Consider the following 22,564-nt stretch of genomic DNA (forward strand, 5'->3'; position numbering starts at 1 on the left):
TATTTTCCATGCGTAACTTGAAGAAACATTTCATTGACAACAGCGATTGTATTTACGTACAACCCCATTTCCAAAAAAATAGGGACACTGTGTAAAATGTAAATAAAAACAGAATCCGATGATTCGCAAATCATGTAAGCCCATATTTAATTGAAAGTAGACCAAAGACAACATATCAAATGTTGAAACTGAGAAATGTTGAAACTAAGAAATTTCATTGTTTATTAAAAATATATGCTCATTTTGAATTTGATGCCAGCAACACATCTCCAAAAAGACTGGTCCAAAACCATTGTCTGTTTTTCGCAGTTTGTTGCTGCTTCCACTAACGCTGGTTAAAACTCTACCATACAAAGAAGAAACCATAGATACCCATGATTCAGAAGTACCGATGCTTTCCCTGGGCCCAAGTTCATTTAAGATGGACTGAGGTCCAAGCTGAATAGGAGCGGGACCACCCAGGTTGTTTTCAGCACACAGTTCAAAATCTAGCATCCATAATTATAAGACATACATGTGTCCGGTAGCTTGCACATCTGGGAAGGCACTATTAATGCTGTGTGATATATTCAGGTTTTGGAGCAACATATGCTGCCATCCAGATGCAGCACAGTGGTAAACATGATCCTGTCCCAACTTTTTTGAAATGTGTTGCTGCCATCAAATTCCAAATAATATAATTTACACAAAACAATATAATTTTTCAGTTTCAACATTTGATATGTTGGTTTTATGTGGGTTTATATGTTTTGCAAATCATCACATTATGATCTTATTCACATTTTACAGTGTCCCAACTTTTTTGGAAAGTGGGTTGTAGATGATTTTACTTTTTTCTCTTTCTTTCTGAAAGTTAGTCAAAGAGATTCTTTATGAAGTCGCACTAACTAGAACATTGTTAGCTTTGCTTAGTATAAAGAGTGGAAGCATGGGGAACAAGCTATAAAGGTGCATTACAAAGTTAAAAATAAATCCTCTATTGTCCCTGTAAAGGTCACAAATTAACACATTTTATGTCATTTGTTTATTCTGAGTTTAAATACAATTTGCTTCTATAATTTCAGCTGTTAGTCTGATTGAGCATGTGAAATCAGCAGCTGCGCCACTGTGGGTGCATTAGTGGATGCATTGGTTGCTTGAGGAAGGTTTGGTGTGTCAAGAGCCTGAAAAGGCTGTTAGATACTGTATAATAAAGGAGCCCTGAAAAAGAGAACTCCTTTAAGTTCTCTAATATTGTGGTATTCAGTGGCAAAATATTTCATTACTCCCTGACCTGAAGCTGAACTAAGCTGAAATTGTCGTTGGATACACAAACAGATCAAGAACCAAACCACAACGAGCAAGCTCCTTTTCCGTGTTTCTTACCTTCTGTTTGAGTGTTGTGATGAAGGATCTGCTTTGGGATTTCTTCAAAACCCCCTTGGAGCTCTAGAAAGAAGGAGAACACATTCAGAGACTTGTCATGTTTGTGGTTGTGCGTGCTTGTTTTCATTCATGTGTGGAACATTTGGTGTGAACCTAATAACAACCACATTAGCACCCAGTGAGTCACTTAAACCCTAAAGCTCAGGAGCTGGAGCGGCTGCAACAGACATCAGCCAAACGTAGCACAGCTGAAGAAGATAGTGGGTGAGAAATAAGGAGGGAAAAAAAAACGGAAAAAGCTAAATTGGAGTAAGGAACACATAGAGGAAAAAAAGCGTTGAAGACAGATTGGGGTGAAGGGAATCACCAACATAGCAGGAGTAGAAGAAAGAGAATAGGAAACCCTGATGCACAACACCCACTACGTTAAAATGACTGTCAGGAAACTGATGTTTCTAAAAATAGCAAGCAGGAACATTAAATATTAAGTAACACTGCAGACATTTAGTTTGTCATCACTTTCCGTCTGTTCAGACGTGCTCTGGATGAAACACAATTTATGCAGGTGAACGCCCAGCAGCCCCTCAAGAGCAGCCTGAGGGGAAGCACTTTGTCTCGGTTTTCATCTGTTCGGTGAGTGTGTTTGACCTGTGACTGGTGCAGTAACTAGTCTGCTCCTCTATTTTCTCCATCCCCCTCTATGACTAATACCATGGCCTAGTTTTATCCCCCACCTTTTGCTTTATTCTCCTTATCTGCTGAGGAGTACTTCTCTGCTCCATATGCTAGCTCACACATTGCCTTGGGCTCTACCTGCCGCAGATTCTTCTGAAGGCCCTGGTGCGTGGCTCGGAGCAGAGCTCGGATGCTGAAGCTGTCAGTATCTTCCTTGTCTCCGATCCGAGACTCCTTCAAAAGAGAGTCCAGTTTCTTTCTGATGTGAGACTCCACCTGGTGATTGCCATTGTCCTAGGAGAAGGAAGAGGAGAAAGACAGGACATTTATTTCAAGACGGTGGAGAGTAATGCTATTTTGGAGCAAGAACACACATTATCACTGTTTCAAAGCACATATAATCAGGTCCAAGCTATATTGACTAAATGCAGCGCCAACATGCCAGGAATCAAACCTGCAATTCCAGTGCAACCAGGTGGCAACCCACTGTGATGTCACCCATTGGTTTGTGAACGGCGATTTTAAAGCCTCGAGTCTCACATTTTGGCCGTCTCCATCTTATTTTTTTCTTTGCACCAGAAGTGACTATATTTAGTGTGAGGGTGGAGCTGGATGAGCGATTTGAGTAAGAGCCCAACTCTATGCACGGCCACCTATACCGACAATCTGACTGCAGTTCAATATGCCAATTTAAATAAGGCACCCTCCCAAACATACAAGTTATACTTGACATTTTTGTGTAGTTGCATATCATCATTTATTTATCTGTAAGTCTTAAAAGCTATTGCCATATATTTTCTTCACTACAGGAGGCACCGTTTTGGATAACTGATCTGATAAACCATTAACATCTCTCTCTTGAGGAAATCTGCTGCATGCTGAATGTGGTTGATTAAAAAAGGAAAAATAAGGGAAATATTTCACATTTTCTTCCACAGCCTTACCACTGTATAAAAGTTACTTTGCATCGCACTATTGATGCATTGTTAGTGGTGAGTGCTGTGAAAGAACACTAGTTTAAATGAGCTCAATTCAAAAAACCCATTAGTGGAAACCTGCCACTGCCCCTATTAAAATGGAAATGATCATCCAAAGTGGCATCTGCAGCCCCACGCCTCCAGCTAAATGTGGAAGAATGATGCCATATTCCGCTACAAAACTGAGCCATCTGGAACAAAAATTTAGTGTTTTCCTGCTTTAAATGTGGTAAGGAGAACCCTGGCACTACTGTATCACAAACAAATTTTGATGATTAAGAATGATGATGAAAATGGCACATGGAAAACTCGATAGTGATAGATGTTGCTGCTGTCCTTATCTTTTTAGATAAACAACAAGTTCAAACTTTTCTCTGTGCTAGCATTGATTTAAAATTCATACCTGAATCATTAACCACTGGTTATTCCAAAACATTACTGCAATCATAATCATTAAAATTGGACAAGCACAGACATTACTACCTGATTTCTGTGGTCATTACATCGAGCACAACAATATCATTAAGATGCCATTATCTAACTTTTGTTTATGATATCTGTAACTGTTGGTTTTTTTATTTATATATTTATTTTTTTAGATAGGATGTTGCTGCCGTCTTATTTTTGAATGAACTGATGAGGCAACACTTAAAGAGCTGACAAAGAATCAAAGAAGAAAGAAAGAATTAAAGAAAGACAAAAGAAAGATTCAGTAGTTTGACAAAAAGAGTAAATTTAATTTAATTAGTTATTGCATCTTTTATTTAAAGAGGAAACTATGTTTTAAAAGTAAAATAAACAGAATTAAAAGTTGCTGCCCCTTCACTCAGAAATGTGGTTTGGTCAGTGTTTCTTCTTCTGGATGTTTGACCAGGAACATTGGTGTCCATTCTTAGTGTTACATTAACAGTTTGAACGGACTTTAGTGACGTAGCAGACATCTTGTATGTGATAGATGCACTTTTGAATGAAAACATTTTAGCATTTTCATAGATGTCATTAATTTTTTGTGGTTTTTTTAAGTTTGTGGGGGGAAAAAAATCCAGAATTAGTGCATGAATTCTTGAGTTAGTGCCACAAATGGATCTTGTTAGGTCGCAGTAACCTTGACCTTTGGCTCCTGATATCTATTCACTTAAGCCTTGAGTCCAAGTGAATGTTTGTGCCAAATGTGTGGAAATTCCCTCAAGGCGTTTCTGAGATATTATATTCACAAGAATGTAAAAGACAGATTGGACAAACTTGGGGTCACAGTGACCTTGATCTTTGACCTTTGATCCCCAGCATCTAATCAGTTCATCTTGGTCCAATTGGTTTGGACCAAGCGAATGTTTGTGTCACATTTAAAGAAATTCTCTCAAGGATTTCCTAAAATAGTTTTTGTTTACATGAACGGATATGAGGTCAAACTCAACTTCACCTTTGACCACCAAAATGTATCTTTGAGTCGTTTGTGCCAAGTCTGAAAGGCATTCCTGAAAAATCGAGTCTTTGAAAATTAGACAGCCTAACAACCCAAAAACATAATGCCTCTGGCTTCGGCTGTTGCTGCCACGGAGACATAAAAACACTCCATAGATGGGCACAACCTGCCTACGAATGATGAAAACTAATGAAACACATGTAAGTAAGTGAAGAAACATGTCTGTTTGAAGGTTGTAACTGTAGGGTTCACACATGTTTGTGAGTACGTCGGATTTATAGCTACATTCTTCTAACTCACATTGCTGCTCTTAAGCTTGAAGTCGTCCTCAATTTCATCAGCGCTGTCATCATCAGAAACCTCTCCTTCCTCAGCATCTGCAGACAGATAGGCAGGCAGGCGCTTCCCCTGGATGGAGAGAACACAGACAAAGAGATGGGAGGAGAGTGACACATTCATTTGGCCCATGTTTTAAATGCAGCACTATCCTTCACTCATATCCTTTAATACACATGAACGCCCACACGGGTTGCACCTCAAAGATAGTGCAAGAATAACCCAGTAGATTTTCTAAATGTTTGACTCAAATCTCTGCGCATAAAAACGTATAAGCACACAAGAGGGCACAAAACACACACTGGTGCACACGCAAACACATACACAATGAACAATCAGCTGCAGGTTTTCTGAGAAGCTCCCTGAGCAGCTCTCTCAGCACAGTGGAGGCCCATTAGTGAGCTGTTCTGAAGGTGTGAGGGGGAGTCGAGCTTTTCTAAGCACTTTCTTCAAATATCAGTGGCAGACTACAAGCTTCCTGCAGTACATTGAGTCTCTCTGGTTGACATCGCCGCCCTCACTTCCCCCACTGCCAGAAGTAGTCTACCCCCCGTCTGTCCATCCGTCCTGCTATCTGTGATTGTTAAAAAAATATGTATGCCAATTCCCTTTATTATCTTGGGAATCTCTGGCCGCTTGTTCCACTGGGGGATGGAAAGAGGTGAAACGCTCTCAAACGAGGGCAGAGAGGGGAAGTAATGAAAGGGTGGGAGCAGGGTGGGGTTAAGGGCCTTTATAGATAATCAATAATGGGCTTTCACTTTTCAGACATCTCACTAAGAAGGCACAAAGCCAGGTCTCTTTTCCCAGGGAACAATGCAGACTTTCTTCACATTGTAGATAAAGTCAACTTTATCTGGTTCTTGTAAAAAAAAATCCAATAAACGCTGAAAGCTTTTGCTCATCCAGATGCTCTTTCTGTCTCACTTCCTTTGTAGGAATGGGTCCTACTGTGCTGTTGGATAAGGATCTTAGGTTTGAGGCTGTCAACGTGAGAACTGTTTTTTTTTTTTTTTTTAAACACGTTTGAATTTCTATCTTTTTGAAAAGGATTATTTCAACCATGATTTACAGATCATCGTTGTGGGCCAGTAGTTGCTACATAGTGATACGCTTGTGAAGCTAGACATGTTAATGCTCTCAGATAAACTTATAAGTATGCCACTTACATGGATAGATAACTTTTAATCATTGCTTTCGACTTGTAAAATGATCAAATAGCTGAAAGAACAAAATTAATGCCATATGTTATCTCTGATATGCTGATATAATTAAACACAATGTATGACATCGATGTACTTAAAGTCCTCATAATGAAAATGAACACTGGTTCGTCAGTGCTTTTCAAAAAGCTTAGGCAACAAAACCATAAGTTAAGGTTTAGAATATTTAAGTATACCTTCCACTAGTCTATGTAAATTGTTAAAGAAGAAGCACTGCAAAATTAACCTGTTTTTTTTTTTTATCTTGATTTGTCTCTTTCTTAGTTTGTTATGGATAAGCTACCAGCTCAATTTCCATGAAACTTGGTGGAAAGGTGTAATATAGGCCGAAGAATAAAGCATTAAATGTTTGCACAAAAACGAATCTTCCAGAAATACGGGGACTCTGTATTTTGCTCATCTAATACTGCAGGCTGTCTTCAGAAAGCACAGGAAAGGAAAGAAATTCAGGCCTGGATTTATCCGCTGGGACAAGACCACCCACGGCACATTCTGAGGCGCACTCCGAATGACAAGCAGACAACGAGTGTCGGTAAAAACTTTATGCCATTTTCTGACAGTCCACAGGCCCACCGAAGCAGCGGCCCACTGGAATTCATCCTATTATGTCTGATGGACAGTACAGCACTATATTGAGATTTTTTTTTTTTTTTTTTAATTAAAAACTTGACACGGCAACAAAGTCGTCCCGCAGGTTGTGTATATCTTTGCCTCCATTTGTGTATATAATGTTTGCGTTCCACAACATTAAAACCAAGAATCTGTCGCTTAGTTATCGTATGCCAGAATTTTGTTCCTCTTTCTCTTTTCCATCTATGATTAATACAGTGACCGGTTTGTCCTCCCTCACTTCTCTTCCTTGTCTTCATCCGTTTATGAGAAATAATTAGCACCCTCGCGTTGCCTCTCTTACTCCACATCCTTGGTGGCAATGCAGATGAAATAAAATATAAGCCAGCGAGCACGCTTCTTTTGTCGCTGTAGCGAGAGGAAGGAAATGGGGGTTGGTGATGCAGATGTTGTCATTCGCAAGTACACAAAAAGACCAGTTATATTTTAATTTAGTAAGTTATTCATTTAAAACATGAACTTTATGTCCACTTTCACCCACTTACTTTGATGAGTATTTTCCCTTGCAGGCTGTGAGGGCTCGGTAATGTTTTGGAGTTTCTGCTCAGCACATCGCTTACATCCAGTTTGTCTCCAAAGATTTCTCGCAGGTACTGTGCAATCTTCTTCTGCTGCTGGATGCTACAGTGGTTCTCTACAGAGAGAATCACTGGGTACCTAAAAAAAAGAAAAAAAGAACAAGAAGCTCAGAAATGTGTCTTGAATGCAGCCAATGGACTGAAGGGAGTCTGACCTGCATCCCATGTCAAACTGTACTTCCATTTCTCCCCTCCAACCAACAAAACAGAGAGGAGGTAAATGCTAAAAGTACAGCCGCATGCATCTCTTTACCTCAGTGGCATGGTGTGTGTGTGTGTGTGTGTGTGTGTGTGTGTGTGTGTGTGTGTGTGTGTGTGTGTGTGTGTGTGTGTGTGTGTGTGTGTGTGTGTGTGTGTGTGTGTGTGTGTGTGTGTGTGTGTGTGTGTGTGTGTGTGTGTGTTTTTTCTCGTATAAAAAAAGGTGAGGTGACTTGCGGCAACAATAAAGCTCAAATGTCAGGTCTGTCACAGTGACAGCTCTCCCTCAGGGGAAACAGCCCCGCTCTCACTTCTACATCTGATCCTGCAAACACACACTGACTGAACGAACACAAAGACAAAAATAGAGAGCAACATCCAGTCATTTTATTTCCACACACACAAACATCGAGCAGCTCCTCTCCGGTGAAGCGGTGGGGCTGCTCGATGAACTATGTGTGTGTGTGTGTGTGTGTGTGTGTGTGTGTGTGTGTGTGTGTGTGTGTGTGTGTGTGTGTGTGTGTGTGTGTGTGTGTGTGTGTGTGTGTGTGTGTGTGTGTGTGGGAGAGCAGAGGCTCCCTTTATTTCAATATATACCCCAGGGACCATTAATTATATTAACAGGTGGTGGTGATGATAAAATATTAGCTGCATGTAAGAAGTGAGTAGAGCAACAGGAGAAACGAGAGAGAGAGAGAGAGAGAGAGAGAGAGAGAGAGAGAGAGAGAGAGAGAGAGAGAGAGAGAGAGAGAGAGAGAGAGAGAGAGAGAGAGAGAGAGAGAGAGAGAGAGAGAGAGAGAGAGAGAGAGAGAGAGAGAGAGAGAAAGAGAGAGAGAGAGAGAGAAAGAGAACGAGAGAGAGACGGAGCAAAACTGGAGGATGTTCAGTTTATTATTCTGTTCTCGCTGTTAGTATTATTAATCTGTCAATTTATCAATGATGAATTAATAAGGTATAAGCTGATCAGAATATCAAGGTATTTCCTAATTAGCAAGTGCGCAAGAGTGTGTTTCTTTTAGGAGGCGACATTGAACATACACTTTTAGTTAAATACTGAGTGGAATAAAAAAAATCTTTAGAAAAGCTAACCCCTGAGAAAAACACCGAATATCTTTGTTTATTTAGAGAACAGAAATAAAATTATATTTTAATAAATTGGTTAATTGCCTAATTGCCTAAAATGCCTCTCCCAATTTTCTAAATCCTGCAGTGGCATCGAATTGCTTATTCAGGCTGAGCAACAGCCAAAATTCTAAAATAGGGTTAGGGTTACAGCCTGGAAACACTTATCTTACCTTAAGTTACTAACCAGCAATTAGAGAACGACTAAGAATAAAAAAAAATTAAAAAGTCAATCTGATTTCAGTAAAATATTCCAACAAGCTGCCATATGCAGCCACACTTCTTGTTTAATTAAAAAAAAAATTGATTCTACTCCAAATTTGAATAGAACAAATGGTTTTATAACGCAGCCACTGCCATCATAAAAAACTGCAATGTCAAATTGAGCCAATGTGGCAGCAGGACGCTGCATCATTCAGCACTTTGTTTGGGTACTGTTGGACCCAGCAGAGACAAACAGTGACTGCTCAGGGATCCAGAAGAAACGCTGATAAGCAGATGGCTCAGTAATAGGTGTTAATTACTGCCAGGCATCACAGTGTTCTCCCAAAAACATAAACCTGTTTATCTAGTTTTTGCAACTTTGGTTTTTGTTCTTAAACCTCCTGGGCTAAACATCCATCAAATTCATCGATATCTCATTTTAACCGTGTGAGAATTGGCCGTTTGAGATGACTGTTTTATTTTTATTTTTGAATAGTAGTTCTTCAGGGTTTTTTTTCAGTTCAGTTAAAGCCTTATATAAGTGGGTTGTTCCTGTATCTCGTTACATACAGCAGCTTAACACAATTAAGCAGTAGAGGCCAATCTACAATCAATAAGGTAATCTCTGTAATGCTGTTTGTCCTGACGCAAGAAATTGTATTTCAATTTATGATTCAGTCTGATTTCTATTGCTGAGTAAACTGACGGAGGAGTAAGTAAAATGGAATTTCTATTTGATGTTCAAGTCTGTTTTTTCTCACCATAATAATTATGGGATCCATATAGTTTCCAAACACTCACAATGACACACATGCCATCACAGACACACACACACACATACTCTCTCGAAGCTTTGACTCACTGGTTATTTATGAAGGCATGTTTATTAATGGTCTCGATGACAGACTTGAAAGGTATCTTGGAGGTCAGAGTGTAGCCGTGTTGGACCATCGGCTCTCCATCGGGACCGTCCCAGCAGTCCACTGCAGCAGAAAACACAAGAAATGATTCATGAATATGGAAAATATTTATGTCTTTCTGTCCTCTGGAAACACAGCATCCTGTTGTTGTTGTTGTTGTTGTTGTCAGTCCTCTGTCCCTTCTTACTGTCCACTGTTTGATTTGAATTTAGCCTCACTGTAATATTGTAGCACATTGTGAGTTTTTTCCGTGCTGCTGCATCTCTGGGTCTGTTTCTCACGCATCTTTATGCAAGTATTTGACCATGAATCATTTTGATGGTACTCTGATATTGAATTTCCCATTTTGTGACCCAGATGCATGTATGTCTTGTATTGTTGACCTTTTTTGGTGCTCGGCTGTGTTGGTAAAGTTTTCGACTCGCTAGTTTTAGATCATTAGCCAAGTTATCCCATTTTGACAGACGGCTATCCGCTACCCAGAGATCTCGAGGTGATGTTGGCAACCTTGCTAGAGAACCCTCAGACATTGCAACTGGTAATGAGGCCTAGTCTGGTTGCTGTCCACACATCTCGTAATTAAAATCCACCCACCCTCCCTCCCTCTCTGGACCCATAACAATTTGCATATCGAGCCAACCGGTCCACCATAATGCCGTCTCCTCTGTACTCTGCTCGGCCCTCACACACCTGAACACGAGTGACTGCTATGTGAGAATGTTGTTCATAAACTTTAGTTCAACATCCAACACCATTATCCCTCAGCAGTTAATATGGAAACTGGACCGGCTGGGCCTGAGCTCTTCTCTCTGTAATTGGTTGCTGGACTTTCTCACTGAGAGACCACAAGCAGTACCGGTTGTAAACAAAACATCAGGAACCATCACACTGAGCATGGGGGCTCCCCAAGGATGCGTGCTCCGCCCCCTGCTCTTCACCCTGCTAACTCATGACTGTGCACAAACTCTACACCACCAATCACATTGGAAAGTCTGCGGATGACACGACTGTGGTGGGTCTCATATGCAACAACAATGAGGCAAACTACAGGAATGAGGTGAACCGACTGGCCGTGTGGTGCAGGGATAACAATCTCTCTCTCAACGGTACGAAAACAAAGGAGATTGTTGTAGATTTCAGAAGAACCCACACCCCCAGCACCCTCCTCTGACCATCGGGTGAGCAGCACCACATTTCTGGGTGTGAACATCACCGAGGATCTCTCCTGGACAAACCACACTGCATCACTGGCTAAGAAAGCCCAGCAGCACCTCTGCATCCTCCAGATTAAAGAGAGCAGGAGCCCCAGCACCCATCATGTGCTCCTTCTACCGAGGCTCCATGGAGATCATCCTGACCAGCTGCATCACTGCGTGCTACGGGAGCTGCACCGCCTCCAACCGCAACCCTGCAGCATGCAGTGAAAGCAGCTGGTAAGATATTTGGTTCCCCACTCCCCCTCCTTCCTGGACATCTACAACACCCGCCTTACCCGCAGAGTAGTCAGCATGGTGGGAGACTCAACCATCCCTCACACAGCCTCTTCAGCCTCCTGCCTTCTGGAGGAGGTACCGCAACCTCCGTCACTTCCTCCAGACTGAGTAGCAGCTTCGCCCATGAGGCTGTCAGGATGCGCAACTCTCTCTTCTCTCTCCCCCTTCACCCATAAAGTCTGAACTTTTGCACTATGGACCCGTATTTGCGCTTCACTGTGGTTGTTGTCTGTTTTATTGTTACATATTTATACTTTTCTTGTTGTATCTTATTATTTTGCACACCGTGGGACTGTGAATCTTTTTTTTTTTTTTTTTTTTCGATCTATGTGTGTCTTGTACATATGGTGGATAGACAATAAAGTTGACTTTGACTTTGATGTTGGCAAGCTTGCTATGTTTGCATCACTTTGTGTCAGGGGAATCCAAATTGTGCAAGATTAATTTAGGTGACTGGCTGATATTTTACGATTAGCATGCAATATATTCTCACTTGACATAGTGTACTGCGCGATTGCTGGTTGCATTGAAATCATGATTTTATGCGATGATTACCACTTGTGGCAACAGAGGCCGCTGTTGCTGCTGCTCAGCAGAAGTTATGTAATGTTTCTTTACATTTATTTATCAAACTTAAACACAGCACTATTGGCTTTGGGTTTTAGGTTGCGGTTAACATCCAAAAAGATCCCTAACAGTGCTTGTTTAATTACATGTGTAGTGTGAAACCATTTGATTATGAGTTTATTGTGATAAGAAAGCAACAAAGTTATCTTGTCCAATTACAATAGTTCATGTCGATAAGGCATAGTAAGAAAAGCGCAGGTGTTACTAATAGCTTGAATGGTGCTACTCAAGTGTCTCGGTAAGTCATGACAGTATTTATGAAGTATTGAATTGTTTACCTTCCACACAGCGGCAGCCGGACTGCAGCACCCAGGCGTACATGTCAGTCTTGGAGTGGGAGAGGAGCTGGTCTCCAGTCAGATAGGTGTTATGAGAGGAGGCAATGAAGTAGTTACACAGAGGTTGATCCATGTCTTGATTCACCTCATGGTGCAAAGGGTTGAAAATATCGCACGTTGGACTGCGCATTAAACTTGTAAAACCTATAGAGAAATACAAATCGAAAGACAGAAATTAATGAGATGCAAAACATCTGCGTAGCATAGAATTGAGCTGAGTGTTTAAATGTCTTGCATTTATTGTAGAAAGGGCATTTTTAGCCATGTTTGGCATGGTCCTGTGAATGGCAATATCTGTCTGTCTGTGTGTTCATTGGATGATAAAATCGAAAGATGGATTACTATGAAATTTTGCTCAGACAGGCATTGTTCCCGTATGATGAATCCTAATGACTTTGTCGATCCCCTGACATTTCATGTAGCACCACCCAGGCCAGTATCATGCCAAAGCAAGCAAGTTTATCTATATAGCACATAGACAGGGGCAACTCAGTGTGCTTTACAAAAGCAAATGAAGGGACATACAAAAGATAGAATAAAGATAATAAAAAAGAACAGATTACAGAAAATAGCAATCATAAAAGAAGGTCATTTAGAAATAAGGATATACGTTGTATAAGCAAGAACATACAAAGTGTATACAATAGTAAAAATGAGGATAGTAAAAGTGTCCTCGACTGTATGCTTACATCTTTTAGAATATTAAATAGATAATCATAGAGTTTAGACTGTCAGTAGAGTTTAGCTGTTAGCCCGAGATGTCCCGACCCTGCCAGGAGTGAGGTCTAATCCAGTGTGAAGTTCAATAGCATGTAACAGAGCGTATAATAGATTCGTCAGTCCACCACAGGATACAGTATACCGCTTTGACGAGCCTCGGTGGGAGAAGTGCACCTTTGACCAGGGTAGAACGAGAAGGTCATGTGACAAAGATCATGAGATGGAGGTTATGTGATGCAGTATAAATGTGCTAAAGTCTGAGTAGGACACTAGTCACTAAAACTTTTCCATTTTCACTGCCAGCCACCAGATTTCATTATGCACCGCTTCGAACAGTGACATCTACAGTATTCTTTATCAGCAGGATGATCTGCAGGAAAATACAAATGGGTAACAGAGAAAAAGAAAAGTAGTGTGGTTTCACAGTTATGAGGTTTGAAACCACACTGCTGATGGATATACTTCACACCGCTAACTTTCTTTGGCTGGTACAGCATGAAGAGGAGTGAGAGGGGGAAAAGCATCCTTTCATCCAGTGAGGAGGGACAGAAATGAGACAGGAATACCAAGAGCAGGAGAAATCGGAAAAGGAAAAAAAAAGATGTGACGTAAATATCAGGAAGATTTTTTTTGCTTTGGTAAGTCAGTGATCAGATTGAACATGCAATCTCAGCCATAGTTTATATTGTACCAGCAGTACACTGTGAGACATGAATACTAACATGAATATACTGGATACTAAAAACATTTAGATATAAAGAGACCGGACACTGTAGGTCCTCTTCACGCTGTAAAAAGATGGGCATATAAATCTGTTTGTACATTACTGTCACATCTGTGCACAGTCGGTGTTCAAAAATGCACGTTTCATGCCTGCAGGGAGGGCATCATCACACTGCTCTGGCCAGCCAGACACACAATGTTCGCCTTCATGCCGCCGATGACAAGATTAGTCTCACCCTCCTTCATCTGCTCTCCCCCATACTCACTCTTCTCATTTCTGTCACACTCTCATTCTTTCTTTCCCACACTGCCCTCATTCTCATTTCCTAATTTTCACACTTCGGCTACCCTCCTCCCTTCTCCCTTCTCCCTTCTCCCTTCTCCATCCTCCATCCTCCATCCTTACTCCTTCTCCCTCCTCCATCTTCCCTCCTCCCTCCTCCATCCTCCATCTACCCTTCTCCCGTCTCCATCCTCAATCCTTACTCCTTCTCCCTTCTCCATCCTCCATCCTTACTCCTTCTCCCTCCTCCATCTTCCCTCCTTCCTCCGCCATCCTCCATCCCTCCTCCATCCACCCTTCTCCCGTCTCCATCCTCAATCCTTACTCCTTTTCCCTTCTCCCTTCTCCCTCCTCCATCCTCACTCCTTCTCCATCTTTGAGGTCACCCTCCACTTACTTAAAATGAAACTCACAGATAAAGACAAAAGCTCAAAATATCCATGGTTATTCTTGGCTCTTTTCAGCTATTCATTGTCAGCAGTTAGGATTTTGATTATAGGGAGTAACTAGCGATGCATGGAGGGTATGTTTCAGACTTTATTTATTTATTATAACATCACATAATTTATTCCTGTGTGTTTACAACAGAATGGGCATTTATTGTTTATTTATTGTAAGCCACATAATGTTCAGCCTGGCTTCCGGAAAAACAAACTGGGATAAACTGTATTAATAGCAGATCTTTAATTCACGAGGATTAAAAAAAAATGACAATAAATGTAAGCCATGAAAAACACACCAAGGGATACAGAAGGACTGAGCATAAGATTTTAAAAAAGGAAAGGCAACTTTGGGAAGGGAAAATAGATATGTGAAAATTACCTTCAATCCCCATGACGCCGCTTTCTTTATTCTCGTCAGACAACTCAAACTTGTCAATGATTTCAGCAACGTACTCGAAAGTCACATTGGCCATCTATAGAGAAAGAAGATGAACAGAATATATCATAACACAATTTTCCATTTTTGTGAAAAAATGATGTTCCTGCAAAATTGTCAGCCACGTCAAACAAGCAGCTCATTCAGAGAACAGTATTAATGCCAACTATCACAGGCTTGAGACAGTAAATACAGAATGATGAAAACGTCTCTATTGCAGTGTAAGAGAGAGAAAAAAAATAGTGTGTCAGAAACACAAAAACATCTGAAGGGAAAAAAAGAAATATATAAAACAAGCGTTCCCTCGATATAAACTAGTTTTAGGTGTGGTAGACTGACTTAGTGGAGCAGGTTCCTGGGCAGACAGCTGAAACAGAGGGAGTTACTGATGTAAGAAGAGGGTGAACAGGGCTATAATCTCTTGTATGGCTACATCTAAAACTAAAGAAGCTGATTCGAGAGTTTGGACACCTCAAAAAAATGTGACACAGTTTAACACCAGAATCTGATTGGCTTTAATCGGAGTTCAGTGTGAGCACTCACCTTCTGCTCGTTGCGCAGGAAGTTGGTCAGCTCCTCGACTGTCAAGTGGTCCTTCCTGTCACTGTACGCCATCATCAGCAGGAACAGGTCCCGTCTCAGAGACATCATCTTGTAGAACACGGAGAATTCCTCATATGTCAGCGTCCCCTGCTGATTGTCTGTGTCTGCTTCCTGTGAGGGTGAGGCAGGGATGTGTCATGGGTGGCACAGCTAAAGCTTTTATATGTTCACAGTTAGACCTAAACTGCAAAAACAGGCTCAGTGTAACTCACTCACTTTATACAAACTCATGTCTTGCATTGTGATTTTGTGTGTGTCATTCACACAGTCCTTGTCTCAGACAAACAGAAACATGTGGGGTTGCTTCAAACACTCATTGTTACACAACCCAGTGCATGCGGTTAAACTGTAAGTGATGCTGTATGTCCTGTGGTGCCATTCTCCCTGATCTAAATGCAATGATGCGTGAATCTATTCTATTTCCTGATATTTGATCAAAAAGCAAGTAGTCCGTGCTTCTATACCACAGCCTGTCTTCTGCATAGACGTTTCAACCCACCTACTGGTTTGTAATCTGCCATTTTGAAGCTGAGAGTCGAGCATTCTCTCTGACCCCATCTTGGTGTTTTTAAGCCGGAGGAGACCATATTAGAACGAACTGGTTCGAGATGAGGGGTGAAATGGACTCGATGTGACTGAGAACCCGAGGACACCACTTGCTCACTTATTCTGCCAACTGGACTGCAACCCCCCACCTCAGGGCATGTCAATCAAACATGCCCCCAAGCATAACTCACTTTGAGGACTAGTCTATAATTAGTTATGCGATCATTTTCAGAAAGACCACCAGAACACTGATCAGAAGGAGAGAATTTGGCTAATGACACCATAATGTATTGACTTTGTGTTCAATAAGGTTTTTATCCATTGAAATGGAGGTTTATTGGAGCGAGCCCCTCCTCGCCCACAGACGTATTACTTCTGCACTGGCTTGACTTTTCAGACCTGGAGACTACGTACATATTTAGACAGTCTATGGTCACAAAAGACAGATTGAGATGTTGCACATTGGTTATGGCAAAATAAAACAAAATGATTTCCCCGCCAAACAAGAAATCAGCTAACATGAGCTCCGTAATATTTGTACAAAATTGACATTTACTGTAAGTGATAACGCATCATCAACTTTGTCAATACATCAGTCAATGCACATGGTCGAAATAGAGGATGTATGGACCTGTCAGATGTACCAGTGTGCACAGAGGAACAGCTGTGCAGATGTGTAGCAGGAAACTGTCCCTGCTTTTCTCTCCATCTTTTGTCACGTATCTCCCTCTTTCACATTCACACAGTTCGTACCAGTGAGCACACAGTGTACCGCTCTGTATGACACAACCGCATTACCTCCACAAACCATTTTTCCTTCCCTAACTTTATATTGCTCCAGATGTTGCCAGAGGATATGCACAGCATAGTTCAACTGTCTCTCTTCCTATCCTGACAGCTTGCTCCGTCTGCTCGTTGGGATCCAGCATCTCATATTACCTGGATCGCACGTGGGCCCAGACGGCTCCGCACCAAATCTAATAATACCGACTGATGCCTCTATCACAATCCCATAATGAGTTTGCTGTGAGCATTGGGGACTCGATCACAGACAGAATCTACACACAACCCAGCAGGATAAATCGCTCTTATGGTCCTGAAATGCATGGACATAAAACAAACGGATTCAGGGTATTTCAAGCAACTGCACAATCTGTTCAGGTGGCAACGCAGCACTCTGCCAGTACTTAAATGGAAAAATCTAATATAAACCCAAAGAGTGCATTTTTTTTATGTTGTAGACTTACCCATTACATAGAGATAAAAACACTATGAAATTTATTGTGAGTTCTTGAACTAATGAGGGTGAAGAAGAGGAGGTTAGGAGGGTAATGTTTTGAAGTATTTTTATCACATTAGCAAATTTAAATTAAAAGACGAATAAAACTTTTGAGAGCACTCTGAACTGAAATAAGGATAAAAGTGGACGTGGCTTCTGGGTCTGAAAAACTAGGCCAATGTGGAAGTATCTGAAATACTGCAATAACACTAAGGGCCACAAGGGGTCAGCTCCAAAAAGGTTCTGGCTCCATAGACTCCCATTCAACTTCTTCCATGAAGTTCAAAGTCAATAGATTTTTTTCCATGATTCAATTTGGTGTCGTTGGCTAGAGTCGCTCCTTCTTCGTTTTTCTGGCGGTCCATTTTGTGGGTGTGTCTGTTTGATTTAAAGGCCTGTGGTGCTGTCAGGTTTCTGCTTAACGATGGGCTGGGCATAATGTCCTCGGGTTTTCAATCATATCCAGTCAGATCCATCGCTCGTTCCCACACAGCTCATCCAAATATAGTTATATATATATATAAACTATATACACAGTATACTCTCTCTATATATGAACTATATGCACAGTATAGCCAGAACAGAAACATTTGTATCAAAATGTTACAACACTTGTTACTTTGTTTGTTTATTTTGCCAGGACACCTACTTTGTCCTCATGAAGCAGAACGGCGGTTTTAATTGTTTAATATTTAATGTTAAAAAGAAATGCTTTACATTTTGAAGCTTTAAGGTAACTGGTCAATTTCTAATTGAGTAATTCAAATGTTTTCTACTGTCCTCATTGATGTGTAAACATGTTACAGATCTGTAGGACAAACATGTCTCTCCCTTTTGATCCCACATCCACAAAATATATTTAGAAATGTGTTCTGTAACACCTGATTCATCACCACCTGATTATATGAAGTTTCCCTGCTGGTATTTTTGGAGGTTGCCCTCACTGTTTCCCACCTATCATCTGAGTAGTCAACCGTCCACACAGCTGCTCCCCATTAGTCTTCAGCACCACCAGTGTATGTACTCTGCATCCACCAGCACCACTTTGTCCGATTGAACCCACAAATGCTTCCTTCTAAAAACGGTAGGTTTTAACGGATAACATTTAGGTTTTTCTCAATACAACTCACAACTGTCCATCACACTCCATTTCAGTTAAGGGTTCCATTAAAATGGAAGCAAAAGTGTCAACACAATATATCAGCTTTCTAATTAAAATGGTTGATGAAAGTCAGTCATCTTTGACAGAGCACCATCAAAGTTGCATTTGTGGTGTTTTAAACACTCCACCATGTTGATGCACACACTAACTCACATTAGAAGCGAGTAGACACAAGTAGATACGGTCTGTGGATTTGTGACATTACTCAATGTGACTACTGTTTTAAAAAATTTAAGCAGTCCTTTTTCTTGCACTACTTTATCCTTTTCCTCTAAAAGTGTCTCTCTCGCTTGTGAACATATGAAATATTTCTATCTTGCGCATTTATTTTAATTACACAAATGTGCATGAAAATGAAAAATGCAACAGTAGCGTGACATCAGAGGTCTCTAATGTGTTTGATGGTAGAAAACTTTTTTATGTTATAAGTGGGTTTGCAATGTGTATGTAAAAGTTCTGGTTATTTTCTATTGACCTGGTATTACCTCACCCAAATTCACTTTGTGAATTGATGGGGTTCTGCCCACGCCCCATTCAGGATCACTGCATCTTCACCTTGGGTTAGTTTGAAACAACTGGAGCAGCCTTAAACCAATCAGCGTTGACCACCGTATGACGCCATATAACCTTTATTTTTATTATTTTAGGCCTTGTTCTTGCTCTGGTTTCAATTGCTCAACATTTGCTAGTGTTGCAATAACTATAACTTCATCTAGCTCTTCAACCGCTGCCATTGTTGAAACTACATTTCAAAACAAATGCTTGACTTCAACATCATCACACTTAGCCACTCCCACTGGTCCCTGATTGGTCAACCCTTAGAGCGACTGAGTGACCCTTCATGCAAACAGGGTTTCCTGACTATAATCACAGTAAAGACTGAAGCTGTGAGAAATAGGCAGATGGACCTATACTGGTGTGAAGTTGGGAACATTTTAGTCTGTATGGCTTTTTTTCTGTTTAGATGTATCTTTTCAATTAGTGCCCCACACTATCTCTTGATCTTCTGTTTGCATGTAATTGGATTGGCTTCGTATCCTGACCTGGAACATTTGCTTGACCTTCCTGCGTGGCAGGTTGACATTCAGCTTGTGAAGAAGTTGGCAGATCTCATCCATGTTCAGGAGACCGTCGCCGTTCTTATCAGCCTCCTCAAACGTCTGCTTCATCCACGTTACAGACAAACACACATTAAGGAAAATAAGGTGATTTTCATGTCAAATTTGTCTGCATAGTTTCAAGTGTGTTAACTTAAGATTATTTTTTGCAGAGGTGCTTGTCTTTTAGCCACTGAGTGTGAGCAAGCACCTACACTCTGAACGAATAAAAACTCAGACACAGATGCAAGAAAATAAATTCAACACAGCGTGTTAAAGGATTTTCTCAATATAGATAATAGTACTCTCTTCTACAACATGTAAAACATTCCCGCAACAAAATTAACGGAAAAAACAGCGGTGACTTGTGGGTAGTTCTTTGTTTAAAGGATATTGGTCGTGTGTACGCTGCCGCTTGGCCAGGGTGTCTTCATCACTGATCCCGGCCATCAGGTAGCGGAGGCCAGTTATCCAGGTTCTGGCCTCATCTGTGTTTGATGTCACCAAGTCAAGGGACTCCATGTGGTTTCCATGGTATACTGTGAAACAGCAGGCCGGGTCGAAGCCACCGTCCGCATGCCGATGGAAGATGTCTGATTGACTACCTTCTGTCACCTTGTACAGCGAATCGATGGTGACTGAAGGAGTGAAGAAAACAACGATAATTAATACAAAGGACTGAAAATAAAATACTCTTGTCAGAAACATTCATGATTTTAGTCTCTACTTAACACCGAATTTCAACTTGAATGGTGAAGCTGCTGATTTTTCTGTGGCTTTTGAAAAGACTAAAACCAACTATAAATGTATTCTAGGAGTAGTAGCAGTTGTAAATACACTGCCATTTACCTGCAGTGTGGTTTAAACTGTTAAAAACACATCCATGGACTGTTGCACTGGGTGGCATGTTCCATGACTATAACAAACGTGTTGTTGTTTTTTTGAACCAGTGGCCCATTCATTGTCCGTCTGTTGTGAATGAACAACAAATATGTATTAATCCATGGCTGAAAACCAGCGCTGGCAACCATAATCCTGTATGAAACATCTGTATATATTTTATTTATGATTTTGTTTGTCTGTTCTTTAACATTCTTTGCCAACAATTGTGTCTGTAACTTTAGTGCGTAAATTTTTTTATAAATCTCAAATGCTTGCTCGCTGAGTAGAAGTATTTGTGAGCGTGAGACCTGAGGCGTGAAAAGAAGCCTCACAGGCAAGCGGTTTTGTGCAAAATATTAAATATTATTTACTTGCTGAAAATGTAGTAGTGATTTGATAACGAACGCTAAAAACTACAGTACCCAGCTGCTTCGGAAAATATATGAGCCTTTACAAATGAAAACAGTATATATTTGAGGCCAGGTTTTAAATATCTATTCTTCAGTAAAGAAGAATGGGCTTGGGGCTGAGAGACAGGGGATGGAAGTAAGAGAGTTTTTAATTTGCTGACATTAATCGAATAACACTGGGCTTTCCTTTAATATTCTAATTAAGAGTTCCCACAGATAAATGAAGCAGGCAGAATAATTGTTAAATACAAACACAAAACGCATAACAGCAAAAGATTGCATTTTTGTCCTTTGAAATATAACAATGACCCAAATTTTGTGTTATCAGTTTTATTCCTGTAGTCTGTTGTGTGTAAAAATACAGACTAAGCATTCCCTGTAGGCTTCAGAGAGTATCACGGTGTAATGGGATTGGAGTATAAACTCAGCTGTCTCTGATTCTGTGTCTTTGTTAGAAAAAGGAGACAGCCTGCAGTTAACTAATTCCTGTTCTTAATTTACGCGAAGGATCTTTGTGTCTCTACAACACGGTTCTTTTTTGCCTCATCCATCAGTGGTATCCTTTAACATGCTGCTACAGGTCTCATTCAATTAAAACATTTCATTAATGACCCTCATCACTGCATAATGTCTTTTCGTCAGAACGATAAACCTCTTTGTCTGGAGAAGCACTTTTGTTTTTAGTTGATTGATTAATGAATTAATGATATGATGATTTTATTCAGTTAATTGCCTTCTTACTTAGCACAAAATATTTTTACCGTAATCCTTTCCAAAATGACCCATGTCCTTTTTCCCATTACACTCAGTTCTCATATCCCGTTACATAATCTCATCTCTGAAATACTGCTGAAAGTAACAATACGGCTGCTTTTTTTTTTATCCTGATCAGACAGTCGGCACAGACAAACACACACACACAAACACACACACACACACGCACACACGCACGTACACACACATTCAAAGAAAGAACTGGGCAGCGGTTGTGTGTCTCTCCTAATCGTGTCAATGGAGAGGATCTGAGAGGCTTAACTAGTGCTGACAACACACACACACACACACACACACACACACACACACACACACACACACACACACACACACACACACACACACACACACACACACACACACACGGCCACTTAAAAACATGTAGGGACAGGTCCTTAGACAGATGTATAGAGGTTGTGGGTTGATACATAAAACCTGTCAAATAAAAAAGTGACAACGATGCTTTGAGGGGGCATTGAAATATATAATGATAATCCTCTCAGAGCCACAGGAGTGTGGCAAAGTCAGATTAAAAAACATCAGCAAACATTTCAGGATAAATACGAGGGTTACTGCTCAGAGAAGGAAGATAGTGGCAATCTGTAAAGCACTTTAAAACATGATACGTGCTGCAGAAATACAAGTATTGTTATTATTATCATTGTTGTGCAAGTTTAAAGAATCATTCTGGTTTATTGTAAATTGGGTGTCGTTTTTTTGGCTTTGGCCATCATATCGTTATGACAGCGTTGCATTTGCCAAAGGTAATTGTTCAGTTTTGGAAAAAGAGTAACAACTGGCTGATCACACAAACTGAGCTCAGGGTTTTTACATAATTGTCCTCCTACAAAAAATGACCCCGTGAATCATTTAAGCTAGGAGCTATTTGTGACAACCTATAGTTTTATCTCATAAAGACAGCGCCCACTAGCTGTCGTAGTAGAGCACAGATGTACCTTCAGAGGAGAGGTTGGGGTGGATGGATGGGCTGACTAAACATTGGTTTTAACACAGGCAACCAGTGTGCGTTCCTAGTTTCAAACCAGAAGTGAAAGTTACTTTTAATCATGATCGTTCCATCATCTTATTTGCATGTT

General features: G+C 40.7%; 1 protein-coding gene across 2 annotated transcripts in view; it reads right to left on the bottom strand.

The window, feature by feature from the left end:
• The window catches only part of plch1 (phospholipase C, eta 1), a 49,532-nt gene that overhangs the window by 12,614 nt on the left and 14,354 nt on the right, over window positions 1-22,564 (bottom strand). For both annotated transcript variants that reach the window (XM_069712926.1, XM_069712925.1), the window contains exons 3-12: window positions 19,796-20,039; window positions 19,348-19,477; window positions 15,258-15,428; window positions 14,658-14,751; window positions 12,050-12,253; window positions 9,594-9,714; window positions 7,115-7,286; window positions 4,741-4,848; window positions 2,179-2,334; window positions 1,366-1,428 (exon numbers count right to left, since the gene is read on the bottom strand). In XM_069712926.1, coding sequence (XP_069569027.1) covers window positions 1,366-1,428; window positions 2,179-2,334; window positions 4,741-4,848; window positions 7,115-7,286; window positions 9,594-9,714; window positions 12,050-12,253; window positions 14,658-14,751; window positions 15,258-15,428; window positions 19,348-19,477; window positions 19,796-20,039 — 1,463 coding nt within the window. The remainder of the gene's footprint in view (window positions 1-1,365; window positions 1,429-2,178; window positions 2,335-4,740; window positions 4,849-7,114; window positions 7,287-9,593; window positions 9,715-12,049; window positions 12,254-14,657; window positions 14,752-15,257; window positions 15,429-19,347; window positions 19,478-19,795; window positions 20,040-22,564) is intronic.

The sequence above is a fragment of the Brachyistius frenatus genome, unplaced genomic scaffold, assembly GCF_029030835.1.
Source record: "Brachyistius frenatus isolate BFR_SWC_R1_liver_20210118 unplaced genomic scaffold, ASM2903083v1 Contig_114, whole genome shotgun sequence".
NCBI lineage: Eukaryota > Metazoa > Chordata > Actinopteri > Embiotocidae > Brachyistius > Brachyistius frenatus.